The sequence below is a fragment of the Bombina bombina genome, chromosome 3, assembly GCF_027579735.1.
Source record: "Bombina bombina isolate aBomBom1 chromosome 3, aBomBom1.pri, whole genome shotgun sequence".
Taxonomy (NCBI): Eukaryota; Metazoa; Chordata; class Amphibia; order Anura; family Bombinatoridae; genus Bombina; species Bombina bombina.
The window spans coordinates 1,051,242,020-1,051,262,138 of record NC_069501.1 but is presented as its reverse complement, the minus strand read 5'-3'; the positions used below and the strand labels follow the sequence as shown (position 1 = coordinate 1,051,262,138).

At 35.7% G+C, this 20,119-nt stretch overlaps 1 protein-coding gene across 1 annotated transcript in view; it reads right to left on the bottom strand.

The window, feature by feature from the left end:
• The window catches only part of SMUG1 (single-strand-selective monofunctional uracil-DNA glycosylase 1), a 30,698-nt gene that overhangs the window by 2,094 nt on the left and 8,485 nt on the right, over positions 1-20,119 (bottom strand). Inside the window, 2 exon segments of the mRNA XM_053705539.1 lie at positions 362-588; positions 6,199-6,260. Of these exon segments, the coding sequence (XP_053561514.1) occupies positions 362-588; positions 6,199-6,260 (289 nt within the window).

Sequence of the window (20,119 nt, the reverse complement as noted above, 5' to 3'; positions counted from 1 at the left end):
TAGCAATATTATACATAATTCCAAACAATGCTGCCATAGACTGTTATAGACAAGTGCACGCTCCTAAGCTCCTATCAGCCTACCTAGATTTACTTTACAACAAAAAACACAAAGTGAACAAAGCAAATTTGATAATAGAAGTAAATTTGAAAGTTTTTTTTTTAAATTGTATGCTCTATCTAAATCATGAAAGCTTAATTTTGACTTTACTGCCCCTTTAATAAAGTACACTGCAAAAAATATTGAAACTGAAATGCACTGACATTTCCTGTTCCTTTCAATTTATCTAAGAAAGGAAAATAAAATACATGACAGAGCGGCAGCTATGTAGACAGATAATACATGCAGGATCTGTTCTTACCCATGTTTGAACCATGCCAAACGATACTGGGTTCATTACAAAAAAAAAAGATATGCGCCTTCTCTTTGGTCTGATATATACATACTTCTCATCACCATCCCAGGCATATAATAAGGCATTGTAAACAGAATTTACATGATCTTAAAACAGTAAATTCCCTAACTTCAAGTTCAGTTTGAGCTCCACTTGTAGCAAGTCATTTGCAGGCCCCTCCTCATTAGATGTAACTGGGTGAACCACTCCATCTTCTCCTTTTTGTATGACAGTGTTTTAAAACAAAAACATTAAGGGACAGATTATAAATGGAGCGCTATTGTTTGCGCGCGAGCAATATCGGGTTTTTGCATTTGTTTGCTCGCAAGCTAAATTGCGCTCGTTTTACAAGTTCAAAGTAAATGCAAAGACGTGAGCGCAATTGAGATTTACGCTAGAATGATTAGCGCAACCATAGAGCTCTGGTTAACTGTTTCGCAAAACTAAAAAATAGCACAAAAGACATAAAAAATACCTTACCCATGTAAAAAACAGCAGGTAGGTTTGAGTGGACATACCTTACCTACCTGCTGTTTTTTACAACACATGGGAGACCTGCCATCCAAACCTCCATGCTTTTGAAACACAGCCTATTTGGAGTCCTGCATATGGGATGAGCTGACACACCTTTCTTCCAATCTGTCAGTCTGCTCCTACCAGCACATAAGTGTGCTCAGCTTAAATGTGAGTACCCATTTGGCATTCCATGAAAATGTATCTAATTATACTCTAAGTCAGGGGTGTCCAAACTTTGCTCTCCAGAGGTTTTGGAACTACATTTCCCATAAGTGATCTGCACATATAGTGCCTCTCTGTGTATTTGCTCCATCCTAGCACTACAGCAAATGTTCACATTATTCTCCTTTTTATATTTATTTGGTATTTATTTAATAGTTGAGATTCATTGTATATATCTTGCTAATCTGCTATTCTACTAGCGCCCCCTCACTGTTATTAATTCTCACTTTTTTCATATGTTACTTGTGTTGCCATTTTCTTTTACTTTAAAAGAGTGCTGAATTCCCAGTCTTTGAGGGGGTTTTATTATAAACCTCCTCTTCTTCTTGATTTATAGTTGAGATATATATATATATATATATATATATATACATATATACATACACTGTTATATAGATAGCGTGCTTTATATAGGATTACCACATTTATTTTATATATTTGCGCCCCCTAGAGTTGACACATAGGGTGTACAACAGAATATTATATTCTTCTATGTGAAAAACATTGGAATGTGAAATTTTTATGTCGGGTTAGTGCACTTGAGAATATGCGATTGGGTTTGCGCAAGAGTGGGCTCTTAGGGTTTTTTCCACTTTTTTCTCTATTGACTTCTATGGGGGAATAGGTTATCACACGTGCAATATTATATATGTGGCTTTTGCGCACATCAGGTTTGCGCTTGAGTGAAAACTTTTTACTTTTAACTTGTAATACGAGCGCAACCCGACACGTGCAGTAATCTAGCCCTAAAATGGGTAAGACTGACATTTCAAAAGTATATCACATCTGTCACAACTGTGTTTTCCTCTATGCTGGAGTCTCCATCCATGACAAATTGCCAACCCCAATGTCACAAGCAGTCTCTCACCGCTGGAGATCTGATGGCTCACATAGTAATTGATGTTTGGATTAGGGCCCTGGCTAATGCCAACGCTCACATAAGATTCCGAGCACTGGCCACAACATTCTCATACTGGAATCTCGTGGGAAATAAGATGTTGCCATACACAAGATCTAATGCACACAACTCCATTTCAAATCAAATAGAAACATTGGGCGAGATTACATATACGGCGCAGGCTTCGGCACAAACGCTGAAACCTGCCCCACCCGTAATTTCACTTCGAACATCGGGCTATTACATATAGTATGCCGGCAGTTCATAAAGTGCTGTAAGTCGGATAAACTAGCGATGTCCAGAAATGAGCGTAAATGCAAATTTCTGGAGTCGCTAGTGACTTACGGCACTTTAGAAACTGCTGGCGCCTAAGAAAAATATAAAATCTCCAGTAACAGTCTAACACGCCTCCCAAAAATAAGCCCGACACGTAAAACCCCTATATCCGCCATCAAACCCACATCGGAACTAATAAAAGTATTAACCCCAAAACCGACAACCCCCCACAACACAATATGCCTAATTAAACTATTAACCCCTATATCCGCCATCAAACCTACACAGCAATAAACCTATTAAAGAATTAACCCCTAAATCCGCCAACCCCAACATTGCAAACTACCTAATAAAATTTTTAACCCCTAATCCGCCATTAATCCACAACGCAAACTACCTATTAAAGTATTAACCCCTAAACCACCAAAGACCACAACGCAATAAACCTATTAAAGTATTAACCCCTAAACCGCCAAAGCCCACAACGCAAATAAATCATTAAATTACTAAACCCCCTAACCTAACACCCCCTAAATGAACCCAAATTACCTAAATTACTAAATACTAAAGTTACTAACTATTAAAATAAAAAAAACTAACACTACTTTAAAAATTAAAAAAAACTAAGTATAAATTAAAGGGACAGTCTAGTCAAAATTAAAATTCTGGTGTAGACTGTCCCTTTAAGCTACAATTACAGAAAATAAAAAAATCTAAGATTACAGAAAATAAAAAACAAATTTATAAAATTTTAAAAAATTATACCTAATCCCTATGAAAATAAAAAGCCCCCCAAAATAAAAACCCTCCCTAATCTAAGAATAAACTACCAGTAGCCCTTAAAAGTGCTTTTTGCAGGGCATTGCCCCAAGATAAACAGCTCTTTTACATTCAAAATACACAAAGGCCCCCCTAACAGTAAAACCCCCCACCCACCAACTCCCCCCCAAATAAAAAACTTAACACTAAAAAACCTAAACTACCCATTGCCCTAAAAAGGGCATTTAGCTATTTTACGCATTGCCCACCCTAATCTAAATAAAAATTAAAAATTAAAAAAAAACTTAAGTCTAACCCCCAGGTTGGTATTCACCGTTCCTGAAATCCGGCGGAAAAGGTTCTTCCATGCAGCGACCTCTTCTTTCTTCTCCCAGGAACAACCCGGCAGGAAGCGGAGGGCGGAGCTGAAGACCGATGACCTCGGAGCTGAAGACCGGCGACCTCGGAGCCATGGAGTGTGGAGGATCCTCTTCGTACGATCGCCACAGTACACTGAATAGTGAATTCAAGGTACGTGATTAAAAATGGCGTCCCTTGAATTCCTTTTGGCTGATTTGATTCTTCAAATTCAAATCAGCCAATAGGATGAGAGCTACTCAAATCCTATTGGCTGTTCAAATCAAGCAATAGGATGAGAGCTACTCAAATCCTATTGCCTGTTCAAATCAGTCAATAGGGTGAGAGCTACTGAAATTCTATTGGCTGATAGGGGGTGTTAGGTGGCTTAGTAATTTAATTATTTATTTGCGTTGTGGGCTTTGGCGGTTTAGGGGTTAATACTTTAATAGGTAGTTTGCATTGTGGGTTAATGGCGGATTAGGGGTTAATAGTTTTATTAAGTAGTTTGCGATGTTGGGGTTGGCGGATTTAGGGGTTAATACTTTATTTTTAGTTGTGGTGTGGGTTTGATGGCGGATATAGGGGTTAATAGTCTTTATTAGTTATTGCGGTGGGGGATTGCAGTTGACAGGTAGATAGATATTGCGCATGCGTTAGGTGTTAGTTTATTTTTGCAGGCAATTTCGGGAGTTATGGTTCTCCCAAGACTTGTTGTGGCTGCCTTTTTGTGGCAAGGTGAAAATGGAGTACGATTTCTCCATTTTCGCCACGTAAGTCCTTGTGCTGAATATTGGATACCAATTTGTGACGCGGTCCCATGTTAGCTTAGGGGAGTAAAAAATTGTGGGCGACAGGTGAAATATACGTGCCGCATTTATATGCGGCGCTGTATATTGGATACCAAAACTGCGTAAAAACCGGCATTGCCGGCTTTTGAGGGCGACACGGCATATGTAATGGGGCCCATTTTTTTTAATACACGTTTGCAAAATGCTTCCAAGTAAAAAATATCATTGTTTTATAATTAGCTATTACAGTGCATATACTCTATACACCCTCTTTTAAAATTAGGGTTGTCAGGTGTACAGTATTTTAGCAGGTTGTCCAGTAAAATCTTCACAAAAATACTGGACACTTAAATGTTAGCTTGAGTGCTAAATGTAAATGACCTCTTATGCCTCAGTAAATTATACATGAAGCAGAAAGAAGTGAGGAGCAGTCAAGGGGTTAAAAACTACTGTTTTTGTGTTATCTGGCTACTAAAGTGGTAAAATAATTTGTTTGTAAGCTACTGGCAGCCAAGGGGTAAAATGACTGCTCAATTGTGGAAAAAATGTACATGGTAGAATCAAGAGTGGGAGCTAAGGTGGAGCTTTTGAGGCGGGTATTGTGTGACCCTCCACCTACCATTGTGCCTAGTCACCTACAGACAGTGGTGTATGTAGGTTTTATGCTGCCCTAGGCACTAAAAATTCTGCTTCCCCATTCTGCTCCCCCCCCCCCCCGCCCTAGATTTTAAGCATTTTTTCCATAATATTTTTTGGTGAGGGTGTAATGTCACATATTTTTAAATGGAATTTCTAAAGTAAAGGTTGAAGTTTAAGTGTATGTGCATATGATTATAGTTAGTGTGTGTGGGTTTATGGTGTGTAGTGTACTGTGTGTAGTGAGACTCAAATAGTGCTGCCCCCCCCCCCCCCCAAATCTGCTGCCCTAGGCAAGTGTCTTGTTTGCTTAGGCCAAAATGCACCCCTGCCTACAGATCATTCAGTATTTTGTGGAGCCCAGCTGGCAACCCTATTCAAAGAGTCAATGGTGTGTATTTATCACAGATCAGACATGTAAGTTATCCCCACACAATATGTATCTGAATGCAAGTGTATGGGGCATATACTAGAAGAGCTGTTCTCAGCAAAGCTATCTATATATTACTTATAGCATTTTCTTCCAGTATAAGCCAACGTGTGGCTATTGCTAAAATCCTTCTAATCAAATCTGAAATATGTAAAAATCATTTACTCCCCCTAAAGGATGAGCTGAAGAATTGAATAAGATAGTACATGCAGTTATAAGTGCTTGTAAGAGGGAGGTCCTAATTGTTTTAAATGTTTTCCAACAGTTACATTAGTTTTTTTATCCAACAAGAAACAGGTGCTATAGAAATTTAGTGGGAATACGTACCTTGCATTGCATTTCTAGTATGGAATAATATTTCTAGAGATTTAGCTTTCTTTTTCATGGTTCTTTGTTCTTGCATGAGCGACCTGCTTCTCGCCTAATGTATTACCTTTATTATTTGTCAATTATATATATATATATATATATATATATATATATATATATATATATATATATATATATATATATATATATATATATATATATATATATATATAATATATAATAATTATTATTCATCCACTGTATAGAAGAAATAAGACTGCATACTATACAGAAAATGAATACAAAATGCTGACATGGAATTGTATTTTAACCATAAAACTATGATTTGTGCATAAATTACTGACATCATTTCCAATGACCAAATCTAACAATTCTTAAAAATAAGTGCGAGACAAAAACATATATAACATAATAATATTATATGTGATTTGTAAACAGCATGTTGGGCTCTGTTTTATGCAGAATGAGTACATAACCAATAAAAAAGAACAAGGGAAGACTGATCCCTTTTAATGTCTCTGTTCTGATACATACTGCATTGTTTCATCACCACTTATGTCGCTCGGGAAAGATATAGACAGCAAAGTACCATCCGTAAGATCCTGAAAGTATGCTGAAACTACATTTCCCAGAATGCAAATGAACTCGGAGCTAAAAAGTAGGCGGGGTGAGGTTTTGGTAAAGTCTTCAGGGTATTATGTATGCTTTTTACTATTGTACTTTTATTATTGGACTGGATATCTGTTTTATTTTTCCAACCATTAAAGGGACACTAAACCTATTTTTTTCTTTCATGATTCAGATAGAGCATGCAATTTTAATCAACTTTCTAATTCACTCCTATTATCAATTTTTATTAATTCTCTTGCTATCTTTATTTAAAAACCCTGAATGTAAATCTTAGCAGCCAGCCCATTTTAGGTTCAGCACCATGGATAGTGCTTGCTTATTGGAGGCTGACCTTTACCCACCAATAAGCAATAGGGTTGCCACCTGCCCCGGTTTCACCGGGATAGTCCCGGTCTGGGACTGTATGTCCTGTGCCCCGGAAATACTGTCAAATGCCCCGGGGTAAGAGCTCCCCTGGGGCTGGCACAGCACTGACCGCAGATTTTAAAAAAACAGCTGGCCAGAGCAGAGGAGCTCATAATAACCCGGTGGGAGGAGCGACGGAACCTGCGCTGTCTGACTCTGGAGTATGTGGGAGGGAGGAGGAGGAGGGGGTCACGTAACGTCACTTCACTTCCATGTTCCTTGCTGCGCTGAGCCTGCACTGCGTGCGCAGATTGTGTAAGGACTCAGCCAGGAGGAGACAATCTGACAAGAAGACAGTGAGTGAGCAGAGGTGCGTGCTCGTGCAGCCGGTGACTGGTCCAACTTACTGGGGACAAGTATTTAGTATTTATTTAGTGAGCACAGTGCATTGTTTTAACGTTAAAAAAAACATTTGACACCAAGTTATGACTATAGTTACCTCATGCTGATATATATATTTTTTCTCCTTATGCTCCCTAAGTTCTGCTAAATATAACGTATTTTCGGCTGGTTGAAAGCTTATATATATATATATATATATATATATATATATATATATATATATATATATATATATATATATATATATTATATATATGTGTATATATATATATATTATATATATGTGTATACAGTATATATTATATATATATGTGTATATATATTATATATATATGTGTATATATATTATATGTGTGTATATATATTATATGTGTGTATATATATATATATTATATGTGTATATATATTATATATGTGTATATATATATATTATATATATATTTTATATATACTGTATATTATATACATATAAATTTGATTTCATATTAATTTTGAGGCTGCACGAAGCCACGCCCCAAGCCACGCCCAAGCCATGCCCCCATTTAGAAAGTGTCCAGGAATCTTCTGGGCAAAAGGTGGCAACCCTCATAAGCAAGCATAACCCAGGTTCTCAACCAACAATGGGCTGGCTCCTATGCATCACATTCATGCTTTTTAAATAAAGATAGCAAAAGAACGAAGAAAATTGATAATAGGAGTCAATTAGAAAGTTGCTTAACATTGCATGCCGTATCTTAATCATTAAAGAAAAAACATTATGCTTAGTGTCCCTTTTTAATTAGGTTTTGAAGTATAACAGAAGTTCATTATTTTAATATATTAGTTTTATAAAATGACTTTGTGAAGTAACAATATTTGTGTTATTATTTTTTTGTAGTAATAATTTCCCAATTCAAATAAATTCTTGACTAATGCATTTTTTTGTAGATTCTTAAATGGAATATTTGAGTATGCTAAGTGAATTTATCAATAAAAGTGATGTTTTGTTCAGTTTTTGGTACATTTGTGTTTCTTATGCTATTAACCTTTTTCTGTTACACATACTAAGTAAAAAGTAAAATTTTTAGTAATCTGTAGAAAGACTGAAAATCTTTCAAATGGTAGCACCCTCGAAGGGCAGTGCCCTCTCCTGTTTATTTTTTTAAAATACACATACATGTCCCATTCATTAGATGCCCACTCAATAATTTGTATTGGTTATGCACTCTTTCTGCATATAGGAAAAAGCTATATTTCTTACTTTCCTACTGCTACATATATTTGTGCTTTACACTGGATACAGTGCATACATGTTAGGATATGAAGAATAATCCCAAAACGTGGGGGAGGGGCATGAATATATTTTAGGATCTGTGCCTCCCTATCTGTCATAATAAAATAGATGGGGATGCACCACTTACTGTAGGTATGTTAGCAATAAAGCTTTTGTTTGAGATGGTTAAAAAGCCAACCCCTGAATTCAGCATTTTTTTTTAATGCAGGATGGGTTCAGCCAATCACGCTGTAGCAAACCAAGCAAATTAGCATTTTTTTTAAAGTAAACTTGCACAGCTAAGAAAGTGACTAGTGAGTGAGAAGTGTTACCGTGCATGCAGGGAGTGATTAATGTTATCGGCAATATTACTGTGCACACGGATGTTTGTAGCAGGGGAGAGATTATTATGCAAAAAGTAGTATGTATGTGTTATACTAAATGTTTTTACAATGCTCTGGGGGAATGGAAAAGATTAATTAATCTTAGTGTTTTGTTTTCATATTCCTTTAACAATTACCACTATTTTTTGTGTTTATGAATAACTATGAGACAATTTAGAATTGCTGTTGAATTATTTTCTTTTCTTTTGGCTTTATTAGCCTAATTTCCAGTTTATTTTCTGTTTTTTTAGAAACCAGTTAAAGGATTTAAGCTATATCTTAGGTAATGTATATTCAAAAAATTAAATTTAATATTTTCATAAACTTTTATTAAAGATCCACAAATAAAGAGTAAAATAATTTAAAGGGACATAATACTCATATGCTAAATCACTTGAAACTGATGCAGTATAACTGTAAAAAGCTGACAGGAAAATATCACCTGAGCATCTCTATGTAAAAAAGGAAGATATTTTACCTCACAATCTCCTCAGCTCAGCAGAGTAAGTTCTGTGTAAAAAGTTATACTCAGCTGCTCCCAGCTGCAGGTAAAAAAATTAAAAAAAATGAAGAAATGAAAAGCAGCCAATCAGCATCAGCAGTGCTGAGGTCATGAACTCTTACTGTGATCTCATGAGATTTGACTTAACTCTCATGAGATTTCATAGTAAGCTTCCTTTACCTGATTGGTGAAATAATATGAGAGTGCATGATGCTAGTCCCTTCAGATGTCCCAGGACAAACACACTAAAATGCTGCTTAGAAATCCTTTACAATGGGAGGTGGCTACTGAGGAACTTTTGAGGTAAAATATCTTCCTTTTTTACATAGAGATGTTCAGGTGATATTTTCTAATCAGCTTTTTACAGCTATGCTGCATCACTTTCAAGTGTTTAAACATTTGGGTATTATGGCCCTTTAAGTGTATTTTTTAAGCACAACCCCCCCCCATATAATTAAGGGACACTAAAATTGAATCCAATATACAATGTTTAATCACATAAAAAAAAATGCAATCACAGTTTTCCACTAAAAGTTCAATATATTATATTTAGGGGGGGATTTTAATGCCAGAATTTCCATTGTTTTTAATGTTTGATTTGGAAACTAAAGTCTGGCATTAATAAATACATGTATACAAAGCACATGAGTGCAACTGTAGATATCAAGTGCCTTTTTCTCTCTCCTCATTAGTCTGCTAACGGGTCTTAAGCACCTCAAAGCCACTTACTGTACTCATGACAGACCTGCTGCATTAAACAACTGAAATATTAAACACTCTATGCTCATCACCTGTGCAAAAGACAGCAGTTCAGGGGCAGAGCCATACCAGAAATTGCTACAAAAATGAAGTGTGGGCCATATACTGTACTCTAAACGTTGACAGCAGCTTCCATCTGATGTCTCTGGTCCTTCCTGATCTTGGCAGCACCTGAAGACCTGGCTTGACTTTCAGCCTATAGGAAGGAGCGATATTTAATTAAAGTCTTATCTGCTAAAAATATGACAGTAGTGGTTTACTAATATTATAATGCATATTTTCTCAAAAACAAAATAAAAATAAACCCTAAACTTTTTTTGTTGGCTGCTTAGTAGGGTTGCCACTTGTCCGCCACAAAAATACTGGATAATCTGTTGGTGACTGGGCACAATGGTAGGTAGGATCACACAAACCTCCCACTCTTTATTCTACTATGTATTTCCGCAATTGACCGGTCATTTTACCCCTTGGCTGCCAGTGATATACAAATAAATAATTTTACCCCATGGCTATCAGTGACATACAAATAAATATTTTTACCTCTTTGGCAGCCAGTGACATACAAATAAATATTTTACCTCTCTGTCTGTCAGTAACATACAAATAAATTATTTTACCCCTTTGGCTGCCAGTGATATACAAATTAATAATTTTATCTCTGTGGCTGCCAGTGATATACAGATAAAAAATGTTTACCTCTTTGGCTGTCAGTGACATACAAATAAATAATTTTACCTCTTTGGCTGCCAGTGACATAAAGATAAATAAATTTACCTCTTTGGCTGCCAGTGATATACAAATAAATAATGTTACCCCTTGGCCGCCAGTGACATACAAATAAATAATTGTATCTCTTTGGCTGTCAATAATATACAAATAAACAATTTTACCCCTTGGCTGCCAGTGACATACAAAAAAATAATTGTAGCTCTTTGGCTGTCAATAATATACAAATAAACAATTTTACCCCTTGGCTGCCAGTGACATACAAAAAAATAATTGTACCTCTTTGGCTGCCAATAACATACAAATAAACAATTTTACCCCTTGGCTGCCAGTGACATACAAATATATAATTGTATCCCTTTGGCTGCCAATAACATACAAATAAACAATTTTACCCCTTGGCTGCCAGTGACATACAAATAAATAATTGTACCTCTTTGGCTGCCAATAACATACAAATAAACAATTTTACCCCTTGGCTGCCAGTGACATACAAATAAATAATGTTACCTCTTTGGCTGTCTGTAACATACAAATAAATAATTTTACCTATTTGGCAGTCAGTGATATACAAATAAATAATTTTACCTATTTGGCTGCCAGTGATTTACAAATAAATTATTTTACCCCTTGGCTGCCTGTGATATACAAATACATAATTTTACCTATTTGGCTGCCAGTGATATACAGATAAATAATTTTACTATTTGGCTGTCAGTGATATACAAAAAAATATTTTTTCCTCATTGGTTGCCAGTGATATACAAATAATTCATTTTACCGCTTTGGCTGCCAGTGATATACAAATAAATAATTTTGCCCCTTGGCTGTCAATGACATTCAAATACTTTTTTTTACCTCTTTGGCTGCCAGCGATATACAGATAAATATTTTTACCTCTTTGGCTGCCAGTGATATACAAATAAATAATTTTACCTGCCAGTAACACATGTAAACAGAATAGATTTAACCCCTTTAACTGTCCCTCGCTTATTTCGCACCCATATTTGCAATAAGGCATAGGAGCTTATATTTGCAATAAGGCATAGAAGCTAACTCACAGCGATTTTAAAGGGACAGTCTAGTCAAAATTAAACTTGTATGATTCAGATAGGGCATGCAATTTTAAACAACTTTCCAATTGACTTTTATCTTTAAATTTGCTTTGTTCCCTTGGTGGTATTTTTGAAAAGCTACACTTGCAGGCTCAAACTGATTTCTAAAACTGTTGAAAACCACCTCATAGCTCAGAGCATTTTGAAAGTTTTTCTCAGACAGTAATAATTCTTGTGTGTCATATACATACCAATGTGCTCACTCCCGTGGAGTTATTTAGGAGTATGCACTGATTGTTTAAACTGTATGTCTGTAAAAAGCACTGAGATAAGGGGGCAGTCTGCAGAGGTGTAGATACAAGCCAATCACATAGGTAAAACATATATTAATATAACTGTGTTGGTTATGCAAAACTTAGGAATGGGTAATAAAGGGATTAGCTATAATTTTAAACAATAAACATTCTGGTGTAGACTGTCCCTTCAAATAAACTGGACATTTGAGTGTCCAGTATTTTTGTGTGAAGATTTTCCTGGACAGCCTGCTAAAATACTGAGCTGTCTGGTTGAATACTGGACACCTGGCAACCCTAATTACAGCAGTAAATGATGATTGGTCCTTGTCTAAGTAACTTAAAGGGCCACTAAACCCACAATCTTTCTTTCATGATTCAGATAGAGAATACAAATTTAAAAAACATTACAATTTACTTCTATTATTTATTTTGCTTCATTTTTTAGATATCCTCATTTGAAGAAAAAGCAATGCACATGGGTGAGCCAATCACATGAGGCTTCTATGTGCAGCAACCAATCAGCAGCTACTGAGCATATCTAGATATGCTTTTCAGCAAAGAATATCAAGAGAATAAAACAAATTAGATAATAGAAGTAAATTAGAAAGATGTTTAAAAATGCATTTTCTGTCTAAATCATGAAAGAAAAAATGTGGGTTTCATGTCCCTTTAACAGTATTTTAGGCAAGACCAAGCAGGGATTCCATTCATCACTCTAAGAACTAGTTATGTGTTGAATACTTGTAGAAAGACAAGTTTATAGGCAATACTGTGATATTAAACTCAGAACTATATTATATGGTCTTATTCTGTTTTAAAATGCTGTATACAATTCTTATACACATTTGATACATAGCTCATGTTCTACTTTACTTAATTATGCATAGTAAAACAACTTAGCAATATACTTGTATTATTTTTTTACCCCCTTTTTCTGTAATTTAAGTATGAAAATTGTGGATGTTCTAGTCCTAAAAACTGAAAAACGCACATGACAGGCTTGACAATATATCTCCTTAAAGGGCCACTAAACCCAAAATCTTTATTTCATGATTCAGATAGAGAATACAAATTTAAACAACATTACAATTTACTTCTATTATTTATTTTGCTTATTTTTTTAGATATCCTTAGTTGAAGAAAAAACAATGCACATGGGTGAGCCAATCACACGAGGCTTCTATGTGCAGCAACCAATCAGCAGCTACTGAGCATATCTGGATATGCTTTTCAGCAAAGAATATCAAGAGAATAAAACAAATGAGATAATAGAAGTAAATTAGAAAGATGTTTAAAATTGCATTCTCTTTCTAAATCCTGAAAGAAAAAATGTGGGTTTCATGTACCTTTAATTTCCAGTTTGTTATCATTTTTGCTAAAGCCAAACAAAGAAGATTTTGTTAACACAATGACACTGACAAGTCCTGTCATCTGCAGGCTCCAGATTGGCTCTTCCAAATATGAAAAGTGTTGTGTGGAGTTTGACCATTGAAAAACAACTGCATCAAACAAGGTATTATTCTGTTCTAATATTCAAACACAGGTAGAAAAATGTTGTAATTGCAGGGTGTTTACTGTTTTTTTTTAAAGCTAAGTTATTACTTTTGTATCAGATAACAATGATTTATTTGATTTCAGTAATTGTGATTTCACTTAAGAAACCAGAAAAAAAAAATCAACTTTTTGACATCAGATAAATCATACTATTAAGGCTGCACTATCACAAAAAAACCAAAAGGATATTTTTTATAGGATGTCTGTGCATATTTATATGTTGTTGTACCAATTTCATACTCTAAAGACCCGATTATCTAAACCTCGCAAGATCAGATAAGGGTTTTCTCTTCGACCCTCGTAAGGGCTGCCCTGGTGGAATTATCGTAAAAAATGGGCAGTCCCTGCGAGTGGCAAGATGTCTCCTATTGAAAGTAAAGGAGCTTGCTGGAAAGCAACACTTCGCACTGGGGAGCGAAGTTAGCAGTGAGGAGGGGGGCACACATTAAAAATTAAATCCTGCAGCCAACATAAATCAAATTACGCTGCTTTCTGCGTATAGCATCTTAAAATCGCCTACATTTTCGCATGCATGTGTTTGTCTGTTAGTGTTATAAATACTTTCAGTGTTTTGAGAAAAGCTTGCCTGCCAGCTTTTAGTTGATGAGAAAAAACTGTGACATCTGAAGTGCGAGAATCTTTACAAAATTACGCTGGAATTAGAGAGACAATTTCATATACGCCCATGGAACGCCCATGTTCAGCCCATTTTACGAAAAAACAACAATTACACTCGGGGCTAGATTACAAGTGGAGCGCTAAATCCATGTGACTGGTTATTGCTACCACAAGCTCGCAGTAGCAATTAGCGCTCAGAAAATTAACCACAGATCCCATCTCTGGTTAATTTTCTAAAAGTGCCCCAAATACCCTCAAAATAGAGGGCATTATAATTTTTTATTTAAAAAAAATGTAGCTTTTTTTTTTTTTAAAATAAAAAACAACTGCACTAGGCAGTTTTTGGGGTCTAAGGATGGTGAGAGTGGGGTGTTAGAAGAAAACAGACACTGAAAAGTGCCTTTACATTACAGTCTATGGGAACTGTGTATTCCCTGTAAATATACATGTATATGCTTATATACATATATATTTATGTGTTAATATTTGTTTATACACATATTAACACATAACTATATATATCTATATCAGCATATACATATATATTCACAAATGCTGCAATCGCTGTGCTTAGGCTCTGATGCCGTATCTGACAACATCAGAACAAGGCTCCCATTGGAGCCTATGGAAGCACGCTCTTGTGAGAGCAATGCTCGTGTTCGCATTGCTGTTTAACTTGTAATACCAGCACACATTAGTGTGCGCTGGTATTATACAGTGGAGCATAAATATCGCTTTCTTAATAGCGATATTTAGTGCTCCGCTTGTAATCTGTCCATTTGTATTTTGTACTTAAAAATACAAAATTCTAAGTGATTTTTGCACATCCTGTGTACTTAAATTATGCTGTTTATATTTGATACAAATTATTCCGGAGTAATTTACATACAAATTTTCATTTTTCCCTACGTATTTTTGTGTGAATGGTTCATTTATTCATTTTGTAAGATTTTTAAAATACAAATTTTATTGTGCACATAGCATATGGAAAAGCAGTATACGCCCCTTAGTGAGACACCCCGGCTTTAGATCATTCCACGAGGGAAATAGAAGGACTGATGAGCATTCTTTAATAATTATGCCAGCCCAGAGACCTTTAGATCAACGGGCCCTTAGGTAGCAGTGTCCCTTTTTGTGCTTGAGGAAAACCCTCAGAAGAATAAAAATACATTAAAGGTCGAACAGCCCATTGAGTTTTATTTATTCATCTTTTCTGCTGTGGCCGATTAGATAGAGATATTAAAGGGACAGTCTAGTCAAAATTAAACTTTCATGATTCAGATAGGGCATGCAATTTTAAACAACTTTCCAATTTACTTCTATTATCTAATTTGCTCAATTCTTTAGATATCCTTTGTTGAAAAAATAGCAATGCACATGTGTGAGCCAATCACACAAGGCCTCTATGTGCAGCAACCAATCAGCAGTTTCTGAGCATATCTAGATATGCTTTTCAGCAAGTGATATCAAGAGAATGAAGCAAATTAGATATTAGAAGTAAATTAGAAAGTTGTTTAAAATTGCATGCTCTTTCTAAATCACGAAAGAAAAAAAATTGGGTTTCATGTCCCTTTAATAAGTTCCCGTAAAGGGAAATAAAACCTATTTTTTTTCTTTTATGATATAAATAGAACATGCAATTTTAAACAACTTCCTAATTTACTTCTATTATCAATTCTTTGTTCTTTTGGTATCTTTGGTTGAAATGCAAGGACATTAGCTTAGAAGGCTGCCCATTTCTGGAGCACTATATGGCAGCAGCTTTGCAAGTATGTTATCCATTTGCAAGCTCACTAGATGGCAGCACTATTTTCTGCCATGTAGTGGTCCAGACACCTACCCCAGGTATCTCTTCAACAAAGAATAGCATGGAAACAAAGCAAATTTGATCATAGAAGTAAATTGGAAACTTTTTTAAAATTGTGTGCTCTGTGTGAATCACAAAAGAACATGTTTAGGTCTCATATCCCTTTTAGCAGGAGGGTCATGAAATGCATTCCAGCCTTTTCCAGGGGAAGACTACTATGTTCAGATTTAAATGAAAGGAAATTAAAAAATAAGCCAATTTGTGTTCTCACTTGTCACATTTTTCAGTTTATTCTTGTGCATTGAAACTTCAGAGCTGGAGTTCATGTGACAGCCATCAGCAAATCACATACTCATACAGACTGTGAACTATTACACATGCTCAGTAAGAGATGATACCTCAGAAAGTGTGCATATAAAAAGATAATATGCGTAAATTGGAAAGCAATTGTGTGCTCTTAATCATGAAAGGTAATTTTGTCTTTAGTGTCCCTTTAAAAGGACATTCCAGCCAAAATTGAAATATACATCAATGCATTTCACTTTTGAATAGAAGCATTTTTAAAATATGCAAGTATTAGAAAAATAGAATAGAGAATGGTGTATAACTGTACAACCAATCCCAAAGGGGGTGCTTCTTATTCACTATACAAAAAACAATCAAAAACCATAAACCAACTGAACATAAAAGTCCAAATGATCCAAAATGAGGCAGCTCTCTGTCGAAAGACGGTCAAATCCTGATATAACGTGATCTGCAGAAAAAGGTGCCACCATGGCCTAGTACCACCAAAACAGGTAGAAATTGCTTTTTGTGTTCATACAGGCAACAGGAGGGCTCCCCCAAGGTGATCTAACCAGACCTTATTGCTGGAAGCCTACAGTGAGCTGGACCACTGCAAAGTTCCAGCCTGCCCCACTAGCACCGTTGGGTGCTACCGTTTGTGAGTATAACTTGTTATCCAGCATTAATTTCTACCTGTTTTAGTGGTACTGGGCCACAGTGGCGCCTCTGTTCTTTTTCTGAAGTATTAGAAAATGCTTCTTGTAAAAGCTATTACTGTTTTCAATGAGAATTTTCACTGTGTATGTGGTCCATATTTAAATATACTACTATATATTTTATAAATCACTGCCTTTCAAATATTACTTTTTTCAGTGATTTAAAATAACTCCAGATATGTGATGTGTACAAAAATAATAACACTGTTCCTTTAACCCTTTGATGACAGGGTTAATTTGTCTACATCGGAACATTGTTCCAATGTAAACAAATTGAGATCTTGCGATCGTGAGATTTCAATAATAGGATTGGGTCAGGGGGGCGTCCCTATGATGCTAGGCATGCCCTCCAGACCGCGATCGCATCCTGGAAGCGCTGTTGGCTTCAGGGCAGCCAAACGGTTATGACATTCTATTCCGTCCTAACGGCGCTAAAGCCTGACACAGTTAGGATGGAATAGAACGTCATAACAGCGTTCAAAAGTTAAGATATTTTCTATATAAAAGCGATATTTTATTAAGTGGCTCTTCACTCCATTTTATTTCTCTGCATTGCTAGTGAAATGATCTCTGTAGCTTATACTTCATCAGGACATACAGCTGCCATCATCTTCACTTGATCCAACCGTATGGATGCAGCATCCCCCATCTAATATTCATCTTTTGTCTTGAATACGCCCATTAGTTACACATATATATCATATATATACACTTTGGAGCCCTTTCCACTTAAATACCTTTAAACATGAATTTAAAAAAAAAAGTTTATATATTGTAATGTGTTTTACTGTGTCTCTAATACATATATATATATATATATATATATATATATATATATATATATATATATATATTCATATAGATATATAGGTATAGATATATATTTTACATAAAAATCATCAGATATATATAGAAATAAACTTTTAAAATAAAAAAAAACATTTTCTTCTATGTGAAGAACATTGGAATGTTAAAGATTCATAACTCACTTCAGGTTTAGTGCTGTAGGTCTAATGCGTGTCAGTTTAGCTAGTAAGCAATAAGTGTGTTTTTTTTTTTAATTCAGTGCGCTCGATTGACGTCTATGGGGATAAGAAGTAAACCTGGACGCAATATCCAAAGTACGGAAGTTAGCATGCATCGGGTTTTGCGTGTGCGCAAATTATTTACTTACAACGTGTAATACACATGCTAAAGCAACTGTGTTAAAAGATTACTTCTAGTGAAGTTTGGGAGTGAGCAAAAAAAATTTGAATGCCAATTGCAATCTAGCCCATAGAGTTGCAGGATCGCTAGTGTTAAAATGCTCTTTGCGAATTAGAGTATGTATTTTTTCATTAGAATGGCCTATTAAAGCGTCATTGAACATAGCAGCATTTTTTTCTTTTTTTTACCAAGATAAAAAAAAAAAAGCTGTTTAAATTTAAACTGGCTAGTAGAGACAACTCACATAGCTCAAATTGGTGGAGAGAGACAATCCTCTTGAAATGTGGCAAGGATAGTTTTATTAAGAAAATACATTATAAAAAATGTATTAATATAGGAATACCTTGTTTTAGATGGAAAGACAATTGTGTGTGCAATGTAGCTTTAAAGGGACAGTTAACAAATTGTAATTTCAAGATTTTTCTGCAATCTGAGCTGCCTTGAAAATATTTTGAATGCACACTCACCTTGTTGTTTACAATTGTTTTTAAATAGGCAGACTCCACCCACTTTATTTGGAGGATCCAATCCACTTCACTACAGGGACTTTCAGAGAACTTGCCCAAAATACAGGAGAATGTTTAGCATTTTTGCTATCACTCCAACCCGAGGTATTGATCTAGGCCCATTTTGGTATATTTCATGCCACCATTTCACCGCCAAATGCGATCATATATAAAAAAAAGTTAACTTTTTCACAAACTTTGGGTTTCTCACTGATATTATTAACATACCGCTTGTGCAATTATGGCACAAATGATTGTAAAAACTTCTCTGGGATCCTTCTTTGGGATTTGTTTAGAAATAGTGGACATATATGGCTTTGCCATTGCATTTTAGTAATTAGAATGCAGCTAATTGCTGCTGTACACCACACTTCCATTATTTCCGGCAGTGAAGGGGTTAATCAGGAAGCTTGTAAGATTTATTTTAGCTTTAGTGTAGAGATTACTCTCCCACCTGACACCTCCCATCCCCTGATCCCTACCCGATCCCTCACAAACACCTTTCTTCCCTGCCTCACCCCCCCCCCCCCCCCCACACTAGTATGCAGATTGTTTAAGTAGCTTTTCTTTTATTTATTATTTTATTTTTTTCTGAAGAGAAGTTTCTCAGAGTTTCTTCTTTGAGAGACCGGAAGAAGTTCAGCAAGGACCTGGCTTAGCATCTGGCAGCTTCATCGGGATGCCAAGTTGACCCTTCTACAGTGTGAAGAAGCTTGATCAGGAATGTTTTTTGTGGAAGGGTAGCAGCCAAGAAAAAACTTTTCGGAAGGGGAACAGGGTGAAAAGGCTAAGATATGCTAAAGCTTATAAATATTGCAAAGAAGATCAGTGTAAAAGAGTATTATGGAGTGACAAATCCAAGTTTGAAATGTTTGGGTGCAATCGTAGACAATATGTGAGAAGTAGAATTGGAGATAGATGGAAGAATCAGTGATTGCGGACTTCAGTGAAACATGGTTGAGAGTCTGTCCTTGTTTAAGGCTGAATTTCTGCCAGTGGTGTTGACGATTTTGTCCGAATTGATGGGATCATAAATGCTGAAAAGTACAGACAGGTTTTAATTTATCACACCATTCCTTCTGGAAAGCGCCTTATTGGGAATGGTTTTATTTTTCAGCATGATAACGATCCCAAGCACACTGCTAATGCAGTGAAATCATATTTGTAGAGAAAAACAGCTGATAAAACACTGACAGTCATCAGACCTGAATATTATAGAGGCAGTATAGGATCACCTGGACATAGAAAGAAATAATAGACAACGTAAATCTAAAGAAGAACTCTGGGAAGTGCTGAAAGAAGCCTGGTATAATATACCAGAAGATTAATTCAGAAAACTTCAGGGCAGTCTCTCCAAAAGTGTTCAAGAATAGATATGCTTAGTGCCAAGGGAGGTCACACTAAATACTGACTTTTGCCTGAAGATGCCATTTTGTCCTGAAATTGTGTTTTTTATATTTTGTGTACA